This window comes from Vipera berus (assembly GCF_964194415.1).
Source record: "Vipera berus genome assembly, chromosome: 16".
Taxonomy (NCBI): Eukaryota; Metazoa; Chordata; class Lepidosauria; order Squamata; family Viperidae; genus Vipera; species Vipera berus.
The window spans coordinates 9,381,107-9,398,906 of NC_138219.1; the positions used below are offsets into that span (position 1 = coordinate 9,381,107).

At 50.5% G+C, this 17,800-nt stretch overlaps 1 protein-coding gene across 1 annotated transcript in view; it reads left to right on the top strand.

Moving 5' to 3' along the window:
• Window positions 1-17,800, top strand: part of CELF3 (CUGBP Elav-like family member 3) — a gene marked incomplete at its 5' end in the record, with an annotated part of 22,540 nt that continues 4,740 nt past the window's right edge. Inside the window, 12 exons of the mRNA XM_081340684.1 lie at window positions 1-145; window positions 6,450-6,532; window positions 12,913-12,961; window positions 13,297-13,425; window positions 13,743-13,822; window positions 14,286-14,429; window positions 14,602-14,734; window positions 15,029-15,178; window positions 16,040-16,105; window positions 16,219-16,311; window positions 16,561-16,704; window positions 17,103-17,249. Coding sequence (XP_081196810.1) covers window positions 1-145; window positions 6,450-6,532; window positions 12,913-12,961; window positions 13,297-13,425; window positions 13,743-13,822; window positions 14,286-14,429; window positions 14,602-14,734; window positions 15,029-15,178; window positions 16,040-16,105; window positions 16,219-16,311; window positions 16,561-16,704; window positions 17,103-17,230 — 1,344 coding nt within the window. The 3' untranslated portion in view covers window positions 17,231-17,249. The remainder of the gene's footprint in view (window positions 146-6,449; window positions 6,533-12,912; window positions 12,962-13,296; window positions 13,426-13,742; window positions 13,823-14,285; window positions 14,430-14,601; window positions 14,735-15,028; window positions 15,179-16,039; window positions 16,106-16,218; window positions 16,312-16,560; window positions 16,705-17,102; window positions 17,250-17,800) is intronic.

The window sequence follows — 17,800 nt, forward strand, 5'->3', positions numbered from 1 at the left end:
ATGAAGGAACCGGATGCTATCAAACTTTTCATCGGACAGATCCCTCGGAATTTAGACGAGAAGGACCTCCGGCCGATTTTCGAACAGTTTGGCAAAATCTACGAATTGACGGTCATCAAAGATAAATACACCGGCATGCACAAAGGTGAGGGGGTGGGGGGGGTCTTGGGAAGGGGTTGTGGAGCGGGCAGGGATCGGTGGGGAATCCAGGCTGGCTGGGGAGGGGGAGAGAGAGGCACCGACCGCCCCCCCTCCAAAGACTTTTAAAAGAGGGGTCGCCGGCCGCGTAAACCGACTTTTGAGGTAGGAAGGCGGTCAAAACTCGGCGGGGTTTCCGAGCAAGGGGAGATGTGGGTGTTGGGTTGCGAGGGGGGGGAGGTGGCACAGCAGATGGCAGGAGACTGAGCTGGGAGATTTGCATGAATAGAAAGTGGGGGGAAGGCCCCCCCCTCCTCTCCTTTCCAGGCCATGGCAGAAGCTGAGAGGGCCCCGTTTGGTTTGGGGGGGGGGGCTTGCAAAGAGTCGCGAAGGTGCAAACACGAAGGGGGGGGAGATGCAACGGAAGCAGGGATGGGGTGGGGTGGAGCGGCGGGGGGGGGTGTTAGAAAGGTTCCTAGAGGAGCGAGCAGGCTGGCGGCGCCCGCGCAAGGTGGCTGGGATGGAGCATTTTTGCAAAGCGCAAGGTTGGTCTGTGGTTTGTGGGAGCTGAAAACAAGCAGAGATTAGACCGAGGCTTGTCTCGGCCAGGAGTCTGGGGCTCGGGCGCCCCGGGAGGCGGTCGGAGTCTGTTTGGGGGGGCTGGCGAGGCTGCCGCCGGCGCTCTTGAGGGAACAAAGAGGAAAGCGAGGTATTTTTAGCCCGGCCCGGCCTTGGCGCTGGGGGAGCCGCCGAGCGAGGCTTCCTTCCAAGGCGAAAGACGCCAAGCTTGACTCAGCTCCGGCTCCGCTTTTTGGCTCCGGGGAGGGAAGGCGAGGAGGCGCTCGCCAGCCGGCCTTTGGCCGCGATTCCAGATGCTCCCCCGGAGCTGGCCAGGAGCGGCCGGGCCTTCCCGACGGAGCTCCCGAAGGGGACGTGAGTTTGCCCGACTCTCTGGAGGGCGGGGGGGGGGGCTATTGGGGACACGGTGGGTGGGCGCTGAAGGGGATTGGAAAGCGGCCGAAACTTTGACATTTGGATGAGGGGGGGGAGGGAAGGAAGGAAGGAAGGAGAGGAAGGGAAGAGAGGAAGGGAGGGAGGATAGAGGAAGGAAGGGAGGGAGAGAAGGAAGGAAGAAATAGGAAGGAGGGAGGGAGGAAAAGAAATAGAGGGGGGAGGGGGGAGGGAGGAAAGGAAACAAGAGGAGAGGAAGGAAGGAAGAAATAGAGGAAGGGGGGGGGAGGATTTTTCCCCCCTTCAACACCAGGACCATCTGCATTGGTTTGTAAACATTTAAAAGGAGGGAAAGACGCAATTCCCCAGAGGCAAGTCAGCTAAGAATAAAATCTAATTAAAGCCACTGTGCTAAAGGAACGTTAAAAGAGGCTGAAAGGGGGAAAAACACACACACACACACACGTCAGGATAAATCCCCAAGTCTGGGTCCCCCTTAATCTGGGTTAAATCCCCAACCCTTCCCCCCCCCCCCCACACACACACTTTTGGTGATCCAGCCAAGGAAAGGCAGCGAGGGGGAAGGATTTGTTTTCACCTAGGTTGGCCGATCCCAACTACGATGGATGAAGCAGTCTGGCAGGTGTGCACTGTGTCGTGCTGTGAAGAGTTTTTGGCAACGGGAAAGGAACTGGGAAGGGATGGGGGGGGGAGAGAAGCAGCCTTTGCTGAGTCAATTCTCGCTTTAAAATCCAGGAAAACAGCACAGCTCTTCCATAATTAGCACCTCCTGTCTCCAAACTTGAGTTGGAAAAAAAAAGATATTTCTCTTAAAACTGCTGCAGAACAAGAACGTTATGTAGGTTCAAGTTTCAATCGGCTGGCTTGTGGCGTTGTTTTTTTTTTCCCCAAGAATCACTGAGGACTAGAACCTTAGTTTATTTTGCAGGGATCGGTTACATATTTGCCTGCTGTGAAGGACCAGAGTGACAGTGATCTCTCATCAGGGCTTGGACAGGATCTAACAAACTTCATATGTTTTTTTTAGCATCTGAATTCTATTTTTCCCCCATTTTTTAAAAAAAAAATGCAAACAGACCGACCGTTTTTGGATGCCTTTTTGATTCAGAACAGCAGTTTGATCCAGTTCTAAGCGGCGAAAGATATTATTTAAGGGCAAAGCCAAACTGCAGAGATGCCACTGAAAAACTTGGTGGGATGGAAATCAATCTGGACCTTTTTAGGATTGCAAGAATTTTTGCAAGAGGAAATAAGTAAACAAAGATTTGAAATTTCACACCCAGCGAGCGGTGTCCAGTTACTACTGGTGTAAAATGCTCCTGGGAGAAAAAAATAATAATTTAATTTCCTCAGATAAATTTCTGATCAACATTAGCAGCCAACCAAAGAAGAGACCCTATTTCAAATCTGAGAATGTTTTGATCTATTAAAAAAACCATCAGTGGCTCAGGATTAAGAGCTGAGAATAGGAAGGATCAACTTTCCCCATAGGCACAAGTTTTCCAGGGCAAATTCATCATGGCAGGTTACTAGTCCTCAAGGGAATTGGCTCCTTGCCTCTGCTCCTAAGTTAGCAACTTACATACACAGACCCAGATTTGGGTTGCTTCCACTGACTGAGTTGGGGTGATAAAGTGACATTGCCAGGGAATGGGTGGGGAGGCAGCTGTTTTTCTCCAATTATACAGATATTTAATTTTAAAAATAAATTTAAAAAGATCAAAGGTTTTTCCTGGAGGCGGAGGGGGCATGGCACCCAAGATTTTTTTTTCCCCATGCAAAGTGGCACAAAATCTCTTTTTTCTGCCAATATTTGGTCGGGTTTTTTTTCCACTTTCAAACCTAGAGGCTCTCTTTAATTTTTGACAACCGGGTTTCCAAGCCAGCATTTAATTAGGGTTTGTTTTGAGCATCCTCGCCTTCCACGTTCAAAGCTAGAGACGCCCTGCGCCTTGTCACCCTCCCTCTGGCTGCCAGTTTGGAGCACGTGCCAGGCCTTTTAGACCTGGCACAGGAGGCTTGCCAATGCGGTTTGACTCTTCATCATTGCAGCCAACCGGGATAAAAACCTATCCTCGCCCCAAAATGGGCTGGTTCGGATCGCTGAGGGGCAAAAATCTGCCAGGTTTAGGGGCCAAGAGAAAAAGTGGAGGGGACTTTTGCAAAAGGCAAAGTCCAACTTTAAAACTGAGGCCAGTTTGTATATCAGGCTGGGCTGATATGGACTGGGGCGGGGAGGAAGGCATTTTTAATTCAGGCAGAAGGGCAGAAAAAAAATTCTTGCTTTAGCCCCTTCGACCGAGTGACGGCTTGGTAGGAGAATTTGGGGTGCCGTCACTGGACAGTTATTCTGAATTTGGCAAAGCCCTGATCAAATCAATTGGCTTTTGCAAGGTTTGAAAACAATTCTTTGCTGGCAAGGGTTGGGAAGTTGGGGGGGTGTCTTTTATCTCCCCAGTGGTGGCCTGGATTTTATTTCTTTATTACATTTATGTGCTTTGACTGGGTTATTATTCTCTACCCCACCCAATGGTCCTCCCTTGCCAATGATAAGGCCAGGTCCCTTATTCTGCAGCTGCAACCTGGCTGAGGATGATGGACGTAAGCGTACCTTGTTTGGGGTCAAAAAGAGGTTTAAAATGAAGGCAATGGATTGCAACCTGCAGGTTTAGCAAAGGTGTAGTTAGCAGATCCAAGCAAAACTCTCTGAATCTTTCCTAACTTAGAAGGAACTCAAATCGGTGGGATTTGCCCCCAGGCCCGTTCAAGATATTTTACGTATGTTTTCTCTTTTGGCTTGTTTGAACCAGCAAGATAAGGTTTGTCAAAACGTAGAATGCAACAAAAAAATTTTTTAAGGAAGAGAGGAAGCAAAGCGAAAAAATTTGAGCATATCAACAGGGGAATTTTAAATTAAATTAAAAGGAAGAAGCGGACTTATTTTTCCCAGAAAATTGGGAAGGATCGGGGCCCAAAGGGAACTGACCCAGAGCAAAAAAAAGGGGTGGGTGGGTTTAGGATTTGTCTTTTGGAAAACAGCCGGTTAAGAGGCAAAATGGAGGGCTGAGATGGATTTGTATTTATTAAAATAAATGTATAGGGCTGCCCGTCTCGTGGAAAGCGACTTTGGGCAGTGTGTGACAATCCTGCAAAAAAAAAAAAAAGCCAAAAAAACAGGATTCGGCTTTGGGGTGGATTAAAAATTGGCTTTTGGCTCCCTGAAGGCTTTTGGACGACGCTGGACTTTTACAAAACAGGTTGAAGGAGGATGCGGGGAAATAATCAGAGACTTTCCTGACTCCTTTCCTGTTCTGCAGGTGAGGTTTAACCGAGACGGGGAATAATTTTGCCCCCCCCCTTGAATTTGGGGGCTGAGATGGTCCCAAGCACCAAAAGAGAGTCACCTACGAGGAAGCCCATAGAAGCCCCATCATCATCATCATCATCATCATCATCATCATCATCATCATCATCACAACAACAAACAACAAAACAATTCTCCATCTCCTCCTCTTCTCCTCCTCCTCCTTTCTTCCTTTTTCCTTTTTTATTTCCTTCCTCCTTCCTTCTTTCCTTCTTCCTCTTCCTTCTTTCCTCCCCCTTCCTCCTTTCTTTCCTTCTTCCTTCCCCCCCCTTTTCTCCCTGCTTCCTCCTCCATTTATTTGGAGAAAGAGAATCAGAAGGACGGGCAGAGGGGAAGGGCTCGATTTTTTTGCCCCGTAGCCTTTTCCCCCCTCCTTTTAGCCCCCCCCTACAAACTCCCCCCCCCACAGAAAGCTCCCGCTGGCGGCTGGCAGGGCTGGGCTGACGTGGCACCATCAGGCCGAGCTGCTGGAGCGTGGCAGGCTTAGCGTTTCCACTTCGTTGCCCCGTTGTGACAGGCAGAGGCTAAATATAGGCCCTGCGCCGAAGCCAGGGAAGAAATGGAGCATATTTTGCTGATGAAAATGTTGGGGGGGGGGGTAGGGGAATTAAAATTAAAGATGGGCAGAGAAAGGGAGAAGCTGGGATGGGAGGGCATCACCTTGAAAAACTTCCCTTTCTTTTAAACCGGGCCCAGAGCTGGAGGGAGAGGAAGCCAGAACCAAAGCTGATGGGCTTTGTAGTCCCACTTCACCCCGAACGAGCAGCAAATTCAGTCCTTAAACCCAGCTCGATTTCGCCTCTGGAGCCAAGCGAAAGAAGCCATGCTGCCTGGTTGGGAACATCGGAGAACTATCCGTGCAATATTCTGTTCTGGATGGCAACGGTCATAGCGATGGTGCTGGGTCCCCCGGCCTATGGCAAACCGTGGGGGCAGGGGGGCAGCCAGGCCAATTTTTAAATTCAGGGCAGCTTTCAAGTTATTGGAACCCGTCTGGGTTGCAGAAGCCTGATGATGTTAGCTTGTTGGGTCATGAAATGTCTGCAAGAAGCATCAGGGACAAACAGTCTCAAATCAGCTTTCGGCAGTCCCACCCTTCAGCCCGAATCCCTTCGGTTCCTTTTTTTAAAAAAAAAATCAAAATAAATACATCTGGAAAAGTCATTAAAAACATTCTGTTTCGAATCAGGGCTTAAGCTCCACGAAGCTGGAAGGAAAAAAAGCATTTGGTGTGTATAAAACAGTTCACCTGTAGATTAACAAGCCAGCTTTCTAAACCTGGTTGTTTCCAGCGTAAAATATCTCTTTTTCCACCCCACCCCACCCCCAGATTTAGTGATCTCCGAATCCCCAAGGCATGGCACGTGTTTAAAGAGGATGGAAAACACAGGGAATAAATATCCAGAGGAAAGATGATTATAATTTGATGCCATATAAAGTTGAAAACTCCTCTGTATGTCATCTGCCATCCTGCCTGAGCTGGCCAGATGTTAGCCTGGAGCACAGCTGGGGGCAGTCACCCGCTGTCGAGGCTATCCCAGAGCCGATAGGTTAAGGTAGACTGCCTCTGAACACCGAGTTCTTTGGATTTCGAGTTGGTGGCTTCTGTTTTCTGCCAGTTTGGGGGTCTTTCCTGTGGGGATTTAGAATAGAATAGAGCTGGAAGGGACCCTGGAGGTCTTCTAGTCCAGCCCCCTGCTCAAGCAGGAGGACCTATACCATCTCAGACGGGTGATTGTCCGGTCTCTCTTTGAAAACCTCCAGCGATTTCTGGTGGCAGGCTGTTCCACTGGTTGATTGCCACTGTCAGGAAGTTTCTCCTTAATTCCAGCTTGCTTCTCTCATTTAGAGCTTCAAAGGAAAGGGCTGTGAAACCAGTTTCAGGCTGGATTACAGATTTGGCAGCAAAATGGCACCGGGATGGCTATCTTGGATAAACCGGGTTTGAATCAGTGTTTCTTTTTTTCTCCTCCAGGATGTGCCTTCCTGACGTACTGTGCCCGGGAATCCGCCCTCAAGGCCCAAAGCGCGCTGCATGAGCAGAAGACGCTGCCAGGGGTAAGTCCCAGGACGGTGCCCGCTGCTGGGAGTCCGTCTGCCTGTCCTGGTGGTGTGTTTTCTTTTTTTTACAAGATGACAGGGGTTTTTTTTAAAAAAAGTTTTTACATAGCTAGAAAGTCACCCTGTGGTTGTTGTTATTAGCAGCTTATCTGCAACAAATAGGGCACACACATACCCCCCCCCCCAAGGGCAGAATAGAGCATTTGGAGAGCCTTGGGCTTTTTTTTCATTTAAAAGAAGTAGTCATGTTTCTAGACCTCAGCGCTGCACATCGAGCAAAGCCTGCAAGGAGAATGGGGGGGTTGGGGGTTGAGGAATCTTTCTCAGGCCTAAGCAGATTGGCTTTCTTGTCCAGGGCATTAACTCTTGACTTAGCCTTGCTTGCTACGCTGCAGTCGAGGGATAAGAGCTGGGGAGAAAGGACTGGTGGTAAATAGGATTACGGAATCGGATCAGCCTCGGCCCTCTCAGTGAAACCGAAGACCCCGAAGACCCCGGAAGGGAGGGCAGCAGGAAGAGGCCAGGAGACAACCCTGTCGGCTTGTGAACGAGCCAAACCAGGTTTAATCCTTGCAAGAGATGCAGGGGAAACGGCCCCTGATTGTCCCAGGAAGAGTTTGACCCTGCCGGGTGGAGCAGAGAGTTTATTTCTATTATTTGGGGATGGGACGGTGGGTTGCTCAGACACTTCTTTGGCCAAGGAAGCTTTTCTTTCTTTCTTTCTTTCTTTCTTTCTTTCTTTCTTTCTTTCTTTCTTTCTTTCTTTCTTTCTTTCTTTCTTTCTTTCTTTCTTCCTTCCTTTCTTCCTTCCTTCCCTCCTTCCTTCCCTCCTTCCTCCTTGCTTGCTCCTTCCCTCCCTCCCACCCTCCTTTCTTTTTCTTTCTTTCCCTCCCTCCCTCGTTTGCTTGCTTCATCCTTCCCTCCCTCGCTCCTTCCCTCCCTCCCTCCTTTTCTCCCTCCCTCCTTCCTTTCTTTCTTTCTTTCCTTGCCTCCCTCCCTTTCTTTCCTTTTTTCTTTCCTTTTTCCTTTTCCTTTTCTTATTCTTTCCCATAGTCAGGAAGGCGCCACTCCATGTCTCCCCCAGCCCACCTGCCCTCCTGGCTGAGCCCCCCCCCCGCCTGCTCGCTCGGCTTCCCTGCCAGCTATTTGCCCAGGGAGGGGCCGCGACAGGGAGCAGGTGTTTGGCCAGCTGTCGCACAGCTAGGAGTGCTCACCTTGCTCCCTGGCACGGCCTCCTGCCAAAGCCCGGGGGGGCGGGGGGGGCGGGGAAGAGGCTGGCTGCAAAAGGAAAATTGGAAAATTAGAGCTCAAGTTCAGAAAATTAGAAAAAAAGGGGCATCTTGGAAAAGCCGCACGCACACCAACGCCCACCCCAATGGGTCTCAAAAATTGGGCTGCACAAGTCCAGCATCTTCTCCTATTTCTCTCCCCAGCATCTGGAGGTAGACTGCTCCTACACACGGGGCTCCATTGTAACTCTGCAATGCTGTTTTATCCCTGCTGTTTCTTGATCTCTCCCCTCTTCCTCTTCCTCCTCCTCCTCCTCCTCCTCCTCCATTTCCTGACAGTTAGAACAATTAACCAGTGGAACTGCTTGCCTCCAGAAGCTGTGGCTGCTCCATCACTGGAGGTTTTTAAGAGGAGATTGGACAGCCATTTGCCTGAAATGGTATAGGGTCTCCTGCCTGAGCAGGGGGCTGGACTAGAAGACCTCCAAGGACCCTTCCACTCATGGAACCAGATGCGCCATGAACCATGGGTTCAAAACTGCACCTGCCTCCCCTCCTTCGCCACGGCCCCCCCCCTCCTTCGTCAGGAGATCTGGAATTTGGTGGATTATCTCCAGATTAGGCTTGGGCAGGCCGAGCCAACAGGGCTGCCCGGGTAAGGGGGGGCAGGCAAAGCTGGATTAGGGAAGGGGGCATCCAGACCTTCTGATCTCCAGCCCCTTCCCCATTCCTCCCCCCCCCCACCCCAGGCAGGGGACAAGGAGGAGAAGACGCCATCCGGGCTCAAGGCGATGCAGGAAAACATTCCAGTCCTTAGTGCTGCAGGATTGTGGGGGGGCTCCTCTAATAAAATGGATCCCCAAAGGGATTATTCAATGCCTCCTTTTGGGGGGAGGGGGGAGGTGTCTGCAGTAGAGCCCCCACATGCAGGAGAAGTCTACCATTTGTTATCCCAAAGTCAACGCTAAGAGGCATCAGAGCAGGCGCAGAGGTATGAGATGGGGAGCTGTCCTTGGTACTGAGGGGGTGGGTGCGAAGGCAGTGGGGGGGAAATCCCAGTTGGAAAAGATTCATTTTTCAAGTTCTCCGTTGCTGGCTTCTTGGCCAGTACAGTCAAAAAAGTCAAAATGGCGGCGGCGGCAAAGGAGTCTCTGATGCTCCGCCTGCAGATTTTTTTTGCCTGTCACTAAATGAGTTTTTTGCACTCTGTTGTGAGCAACGCAAATGTTGTCGGATACAAGATAGGGGGAGGGGGGGAGGGCAGATAAATTTCATGAATAAATCAATCGCAAAACAGGCCCCAAAGCTATTTTCCTTGCATCTCTTTGTTTGTTTGTTTTTTTAAAAAATGGTTTGTTTGTTTTTTAAAAAGTCAAGTTTTCTTTCCATTTTTGGGGAGGGGGGAGGCGAAATAAAGGGTATTTCTGCCCTGCGAAAGTAGGAAATCTGTAGACCGTGGTGGCAACACTCCCCCACTGGCTTTCTGCCGCCCCCAAAAGCATCCGGGGGTGGGGAACCAAGGCCCCCCTCCCCATCTCCTCCCTCTTTGCCAAGGCACCCGAGGTTCCCTCGCTCCAGATGGCAGAGGGAAGCTGTTAAACCACGTTCGTGATGTCACTAATCCCTGTCTAATCCCTCTCTAACCCCGGTTTCTATTTTCCTTGGTGGTCTGGAGACCATTCCAGGCTCTTTGGAGACAGCAAACACACCTGGCCAGGCCTGCGATGCTCCAAGGGCAGAACCTGGCCTGGCCCTGTGCCGTCTTTCGCACCCACGCCATCCTCCTCCTCTCTCCCCACCTGGGGGGGGGAGGCAGGATGTCCTGGGGTGGGGAAGGGGCCGGCAGCATTGCCCAGCCCAGCCCAGCCCAGCCCAGCCCAGCCCAGCCCAGCCCAGCCTGGCCGCTGGTCCTGTTTGTCAGCCACCTCTGGGCCCCGTTTCCTGGATCCTAAACGTAAGGAGGGTTTTACCTGGGCCAAACTGAAATTAAGATGGAGAGAAAAAGAGGGCAGGGGGAGGGGGGGGCCTCCACTCTGGCTTTGCTGGAGGTCATGTTGCAGGCTTTCAGCCAACCTCAAAGCCAGAGGATGACACTTAGGGACTAGGAACTTGATTGTTTTGCTTTGCAAAAGGAAGGAAGGGAGGGGCAGGAAGGAAGGAAAGAAGGAAAGAAAGAAAGAAAGAAAGAAAAAGAAAGAAAGAAAGAAAGAAAGAAAGAAAGAAAGAAAGAAAGAAAGAAAGAAAGAGGAAGGAAGGAAGGAAGGAAGGAAGGAAGGAAGGAAGGAAGGAAGGAAAGAAAGAAAGAAAGAAAGAAAGAAAGAAAGAAAGAAAGAAAGAAAGAAAGAAAGAAAGAAAGAAAAAGAAAGAGGAAGGAAGGAAGGAAGGAAGGAAGGGGGAAGGAAAGGAGGAAAAGAAAAAAAAGGAAGGAAGGAAGGAAGGAAGGAAGGAAGGAAGGAAGGAAGGAAGGAAGGAAGGAAGGAAAGAAAAAGGGAAGGAGTGAAAGGAAGGAAGGAAGGAAGGGAAAAAGGGAGGGAAGAAGGAAATGATTTCAGAATTGCTGATTAAAATGGTTTACCTATGGCAGAAGGGAATTATGCTGTTCATTTTAATAAGAGAGAACAAGCCGTAAAGAACATCAGAAGTCCTTTATTTCTCCTTTTTTCCCCCTTTATACTTCTTTCTCCACTTCTCATATCGTCTTTCTTCTTCTCTTTAATCTTCCTCTATGTTATTTCTTTTTTTTTAAAAAATCCCCTTTGGAGAAAAGATTTACAAACCGCCTCCCCAGTTAAAATCTCCAGGGCCTGCCCTGATTTAAACTGTGCAGAGATTTAAAAATAAATACATTCCGAGGAAAAGGCCTTGGAGAGATAAAAGGCGAGGTGGGGGAGCCGATAGGCTTTTTCGAGAGGAGATTCTTTTTAAAAATTATTTTTAAATCTGCTTCGGGCTGCTTTGCCAAACAGCCCCCCCCCCCCGCAGCCCCCAAAGAGCACACCGTTTCTTTTCTCTCCTCCCCCCCCCCACAAATCTGCCCTCCTCTTTGCTAAACGCTCCTGGTCATTGTTTATAGAGATAAGTGATGATGTCAGCATGGTTCCCATAGCAACCGGAAGGGATAAAGGAGAGATGAGTGGGTAGTTGCCATGGTGTATTTGCTCCAGTTGCCATAGAGACTGGGCATCTGCTTCCTGGCTGCTCTTTCAAGGCACCCCCACCCGTCCAAACTTTTCTTTTTTAAAAAAACTCAATATTTTATTTTCTCTTAGCAAACAGCTTTTCCAAAGTTAAGGCTTTATGTATTTTTTCTGCTTTTCGATTTTCTATCTATCTATCTATCTATCTATCTATCTATCTATCTATTATCTATCTATCTATCATCTATCTATCTATCTATCTATCTATCTATCTATCTATCTATCTATCTATCTATCTATCTATCTATTATCTATCTATCCCTGGAGGGGTGGAGTTGTGACTTAATAGATCAGAGATGTTGTTTTTGGCAAGGATGATCCCTGCTTTTTCCCTCATTTTATTTTCAATTTTGTATCAATGCACTGGCAAGATTGCAATGCTCTTTTAAAAAACATTATTTGGTTGTTGTTTTTTAAAGCTGCATGTACCTTCTTCTGAACTCAGTTTGGGAAATAAAAGGAAATAAACTCAGATTTTCCTCCGGGTTCTCTGTCCTCCGTTTTCTTCCCTTTGCAAATTCAGACCCTGGTTTTTTTGTTGTTGTTGTTGTTGCACGGAAAACAAATCAGAATAAATCAACTCAAACATGGCTCTGTACTTTAAAAAAAAAGCAAGCTTTTCTTGAGGTTTTCCCTGGCCCTGCCTTCGTGTTTATGATTATAATATTATAATATATGAATTATGTAAAAGTAGATACTATATTACAACAGATTAAAGCAAATTCTATTAAAGAGAGCGAGGACTCTTTTCTATCCTTTGCACTGGGCGAGGTTTTACAGCCACCATCAAATCTGCAAGCGGAAAGAAAGAGCAAGGCCTGTTTGTTTTTTAAAACAATTAAATAAGCTTGCTACTTGTCTGGAAGAATAATCACCATCATGATAATGATAGCCAGAGAGGAAAGCAAAAGCCAAACTGGTCCTCTTAGCTGCTCTGGTTACTGTGGCAACAGGACATAACTAGGCAACTGGAGGCAGGGAAAGATACAGGCCTCGGGCGCCATGGCAACCCCATCACCATCCCTGCCTCTTGCGCTGTGATAGGCAGGAGGGAGATTTGGGCATCCTTTCCAGGATGAAGGAGGCGGCTGGGAAGATTTTGCACATCTGGCAACAGAGCTGAATGCCTCCTTCCGAGTTTGGACGGGGACTTTTGCAAATGTGGTTCCACCCCCCACAAAAAAAAACTCAAGAGGGACCCACAAATTTCCAGGATTGGTTGGGATAAAGTAAACTAATAAAAAATAAAAAATAAAGAGCGCCTTTATATCTGTATTTTTAAAAAATTACTATACTGTATTTTTTAAGACGACTAAATTATTATTACAGTGATCAATTTAAATTTAAATTACTATGCAGTGGGCCATTCACCTGCCCCCCCCCCCCACCATCCATTTTTTTCTTCCTTTCGGTCTTCTACAGCAGAACACAATTTTCTCCAGGCCGAAGCCTTGTTGCCTTTGAGTTTTTATTTAGTTATTTATTAAATAGATCCAGCTTGCTGTGTAATAAAAGCCTAAATTGGGGTGGGGGGGGGAGAAATGGATTAACAATACTGCTAAGCTTGTAAGCCGCCCTGAGTCTTCGGAGAAGGGCGGGATATAAATGGAATAAAAATAAAAATAAAATAAATAAAACAATAGTTTTGGGTGGCAAAGATGCACAGCTGGTTTTGGAAATTTTGGAAAGTTTGAAGAGGCTGTTCAGAGCTTTCTAAAAAGGGCCGATTTGGGGTGATTTTTGTAACATCTGCAGACTTTTCGCTCTGTTTTCGCTTCTAACAATGAAACTAGAGGGAAAACAGCTGTAACAAAAGCAAGGGGGGAAAAAGAATGAGACAAAATCGTTCAGGTCAGCTCCCTAATGGTTGCTTTGAGGCATATTCCCAATGAACCATTTGCAAACCAAACTTGACTGTTCTGGCCTCAAAATTCATTTTTTTTTCTTCCAGATGAACCGGCCAATCCAGGTGAAACCTGCAGACAGCGAAAGTAGGGGAGGTATATGCTTTCCTTGTGTGTGTGTGTGTGTGTGTGTGTGTGTGTGTGTGTGTGTACAGGCCCAACGCTGTGATTACGGCTTGCAGATCCTGCATTTTCCTGTAGATTTTAATCTTTGATTTCTGCAATTATCCAAACAACTAAGCTTCCAGAGCACCGAGCAAAATCTGGATTCTTTTATTTATTTATTTAGCATTCGCACCCCCAAAGTTATCAACTGGGATGTTGGTCTGTGGCTCTGCTAAGGACTAGAGGGGCTGGTCAGTTGTGAGGGAGCGCTTCTTCCTTTTTTTAGGGGGGGGGAGCCCTACTTCCTGCTTCTTTGTGTCTTCCAGAAGACAGGAAGCTGTTTGTGGGGATGCTGGGCAAACAGCAGACCGACGAAGACGTGCGGAAAATGTTTGAGCCTTTCGGGACTATTGATGAATGCACGGTACTCCGGGGCCCAGATGGCACCAGCAAAGGTGAGCTGGCATGGGCGGTGCCCGCTTGCTCAGCCCCAGGAAGGTCAGGGAAGGTTTACGACCCTTGGTAATTTTTGAAGATGGGTGGGCTTCAGCTCCCCGAGTTCCTTCCAGGCGTGCTGCCAAAGTTGCAAAGCCGCAGGTGCAAGAGCCCGAGGAGAGCCTTCGCTTTCGGTCTGTTTTTGCAAAACCTGCTCGCTCCTTTTCTGACCCCCCCTTTTCCTCCTCCTCTCCTTCCTTCCTTCCTTCCTTCCTTCCTTCCTTCCTTCCTTCCTTCCTTCCTTCCTTCCTTCCTTCCTTCCTTCCTTCTCCGTCAGGCTGCGCCTTTGTGAAGTTCCAGATGCACGCAGAAGCCCAGGCGGCCATCAGTACGTTGCACGGGAGCCGCACGTTGCCGGTGAGTGGAGCCCCCCTCACCCCACCCCACCCCCGTTAGCGGCTTCAGAGATGCTTTGGGTCCGTCTGGAATTAATAATAATTAGAAACGCTGCAGGCTGGAGAGTGAGAGAGAGAGAAAAAAAAAGAGAATTTTTTTCCTGTGGAGTCTGCTGCCCTCCGGTGGCCAGGTCGCGCCATTGCAACCTCTCCACACCGTGCAGTGAAAAGTTCCCGGGTCCCAAATCGAGGGGAGGGAGGGAGGAAGGAGAAGGGGAGGGGGAGGAATAAACAGATGGAAAAAGGGAAGGAAGGAAGGAAGGAAGGAAGGAAGGAAGGAAGGAAGGAAGGAAGGAAGGAGAAGGGGAGGGTGAGGAATAAACAGATGGAAAAAGGGAAGGAAGGAAGGAAGGCTCCCCACTTTCCAGAGCCGGCCGCTTCCCAACTTCCTCCACCCCCCCCACCCCCCCCACCCCTCCCCGCAGGGCGCCTCTTCCAGCCTGGTGGTGAAGTTTGCGGACACGGAGAAGGAGCGGGGGCTCAGGCGGATGCAGCAGGTGGCCAACCAACTGGGCATGTTCAGCCCCATCGCGCTGCAGTTCGGGGCGTACAGCGCCTACACTCAGGCCGTAAGTGGGCTGGGGTCCTCCTGCTCCCCCCCCCTCCAGGAGCCCGGGGCGGGCAGGAAAGGCAAGGGGGCTTGAGTTCCGCGCAGCTCCGGGAAGAGGGGAGGAGAGGGAGAGGGAGGAGAGGGGGGTCTTCGAGGCTTCAGGGCTCTCTTGCCTCCCCCCCCCCCCGCAGCTCATGCACCAGCAGGCCGCCCTGGTCGCCGCCCACTCTGCCTACCTCAACCCCATGGCAGCCGTGCAGATGCAGCAGATGGCCACCCTCGCCCCGAACGGCCTCATCGCCACCCCCATCACCCCTTCCTCAGGTGAGGGACTTGCAGAGACTCCGCCCGGCCCGGCCCTTTCTTCCTGGGGAGGGGGCTCCATCCCAACCCCCTGGACTTGCTGCCTCTGGGGAGGGGCAGATGGACCCCAAGCCTCCCGGGGAAGTAGTGGGGGGGGGCTGGGGGGTCTTGAAGTTTGCATTGAGTGCAGCAAAGGGGCATTCCGCACGTCGGAATGGGCGGCAGGCATTGCTGCCCCAGAGCTGGGTCAGGGTCGGGGGCTGCGGGAGAGAGAGCCCCCTGCAGCTGTCGACTGGGTCTGCCTCCATCCCGCAGGAAGCAGCACGCCACCCACCATCGCAGCCACCCCGGTCTCTGCCATCCCGGCCACCCTCAGCGTCAACGGCTACAGCCCCGTGGCCACGCAGAGCACGGGCCAAGCGGCCTCCGAGGGGCTGTACACCAACGGCGTCCACCCCTTTCCAGGTACTTCCCACCCCCAACACACACACACATTCCCACCTTTTACTCTCTCGCTTCCTGGCGTATCCAAGTTAGGGTTTTCTTCCACCCGTGTGGACTCAGCGCAGGGTTGGATGGGGTCATGCGTAGAACTCGAACCCAGAGCCTCGTTCGAGCCTTTTCCCCAGGCAGAAAGAGAAAAAGAAGAGCATTTGCTGTAATTTGGGGGTGGGATGGGAAGAGGGTTTCTCCAACTCCAAGAGTTTTAAGATGGGTGGACGTCAAGTCCCCAGCCAGTATGTTTTAAGATGCACGGACTACAAGTCCCAGAATTCCCCAGCGAGCATGCACTGAGACGTGTGGATTTCAACTCCCAGAATTCCTCAGCCGGCATGCTTTGACTTCAACTCCCAGAAGTCCGTGTGTGAATTGCATGCCCGCTGCAGAATTCTGGGAGTTGAAGTCCAAGCGGCTGAAGTTCAGAAACCCCGGATTAAACCCACTTAACCCTGTTCAACCCTGGATTGAAGGGGAGGGTCTCTTTCAGCCAGGATTAAACCAGCGAGTTCAGGACCTTGGAAGCTCAAGAGTCCTTTTTTAAAGCCGTTTCGTTGCCAATTTTAGAACAAAAGGCATGTCTTCAACGTAAGCCATGCCTGTTGAGCTTCGAGCCTCCCTGTGCAAGGGCAGTCTACCTCTGCCGCTCGGAAGTGGGGCTTAGAGAGAGGTGGAGCTTGTGGTGGCCTCGCCACAGGCACCTGGACGATCCTCCTTGTTGGGGGGGGGAGGAGGGAAGGGGGATGCTTGGCCCTTGTTGAAACCCCTGCAACTCTCACAAGTGTGTGGTGTTTTCCCATCTGCCCACCCCCACCCCCAATGCCACAGCACAGAGCTCAGCTGCGCCCGTCGATCCCTTGCAACAGGCCTACGCCGGGATGCAACATTACACAGGTAAGGACAGGTATACAAACACACACACACACACACACAGAGAGAGAGAGAGCTTGCTTCTGGAGACACCTTCCCCTTCGAAAGCTGAGCCTCACTAATCCTTCCTCCCACAGCTGCCTACCCTACAGCCTACGGACTGGTCAGCACTGCCTTTCCCCAGCAGCCGGCCATCATAACCCAGCAGGCTCCCCCACAGCAGAGAGAAGGTAAGGTTGGGGTCCCGAGAGCCCCCCACCCCCACCCCAGATCAAGCCCAGGGTCATCCCAGCTGCAAAAATGCCAGCGGCAACCAAAAAGAGAAGCAGGGTGATCATGTTGGGGCTGCAATATCCTTGGGAAGCCACCAGTGGGCGCCCAAAGGGGAGGTTTTGCTGCCCCCCCTGGTGGAGATCTGGATTTTTGCAAAGAGGGTCGGCTGAGTTAGATTTAACATTTTTTTTCTTATTCTTTGACAGGTCCTGAAGGGTGCAACATCTTCATTTATCACTTGCCGCAGGAGTTCACCGACTCAGAGATCTTACAGATGTTCCTCCCCTTCGGGAACGTCATTTCGGCCAAAGTTTTTGTCGACCGAGCGACCAATCAGAGTAAATGCTTCGGTATGGATGCACAGGTCTCCACCGGGGGTCTCGGCCATCTTTCCTCCCACGGCCCAAAGGACAGCCCCCAAGTGGACCTCCTCAACTTGAGAGTGCTTGGTGGAAGTTAGGCCCAGAACTCTTAGCAAGGGCTGTGCTGGTTGGGAGATTCCGGGAGTTTGAGCAGGATGGGGGGGTGGACTAGAAGACCTCCAAGGTCCCCCTCCAACTTTGTCTTCCAAGTGGGGTTGAGAAATGCTGCTTTGGAAGCCGGATCTTCTCCAAATTCCACTTCTTTCAGACTCCTCCTGCCCGGTTTTGGGAGATCCGCGTGGGGCCCCTGCTCTCCTCTGTCGTGGGGTCTCAGCGGGCCCCTGGCTCTTCTTCCTTCCTTCCTTCCTTCCCTCTCCCTACCGCAGGATTCGTAAGTTTCGACAATCCCGCCAGCGCGCAAGCCGCCATCCAAGCCATGAACGGCTTCCAGATTGGGATGAAACGGTTGAAGGTGCAGTTAAAACGCCCCAAAGACGCCAACCGGCCGTATTGAGCCACTGACCAGCTGCCAGGTGGGTCCTTGGCCAAGCGAGCGGCTGCTTAAAACTTGAACCCAGCTCTCGGGTTTCTTCCCCCCGTCGCTGGACTTGAGGCTCTTTCTTAAACTGGCTTGTTTCCTCGCAAACCTGCTTCTGAAAAAGTGGAGCCGGGTCAGCTCCTGTTTCCACCGGCCATCGAAAGGGGAATTTCTTCAGCTGCGGTTTTTCCGAGGGTCCCTTTAAGCACCCCCCTCCCGTCTTCATTTCTGGGAGGAATGTAAATATTTATCTCCAGGGAAGGTTCGAAATTGCGACGGGCTAGGCTTGTACCGCTGCGTGTGTGTAAAATCTCCCTCCTGTCGCATCTCCATCGGAGTTGGCGGCTAGGATAAACCTGAATAATTAGAGGAAGTCCTCGTTTAGTGACAGCCTCGTTTTGCAGGGTCCTCCAAAGTCCCCGAAAAGTCAGCCAGAAAATTACAGGGAAGCTCTCCACTTAAAAACCATTTAGCAACCTTTCAAAACTTCAGCAGCACTGGGGGAAAAAATAAGTCAAACCTTACGACCGTCTGAAGCATCCCAAC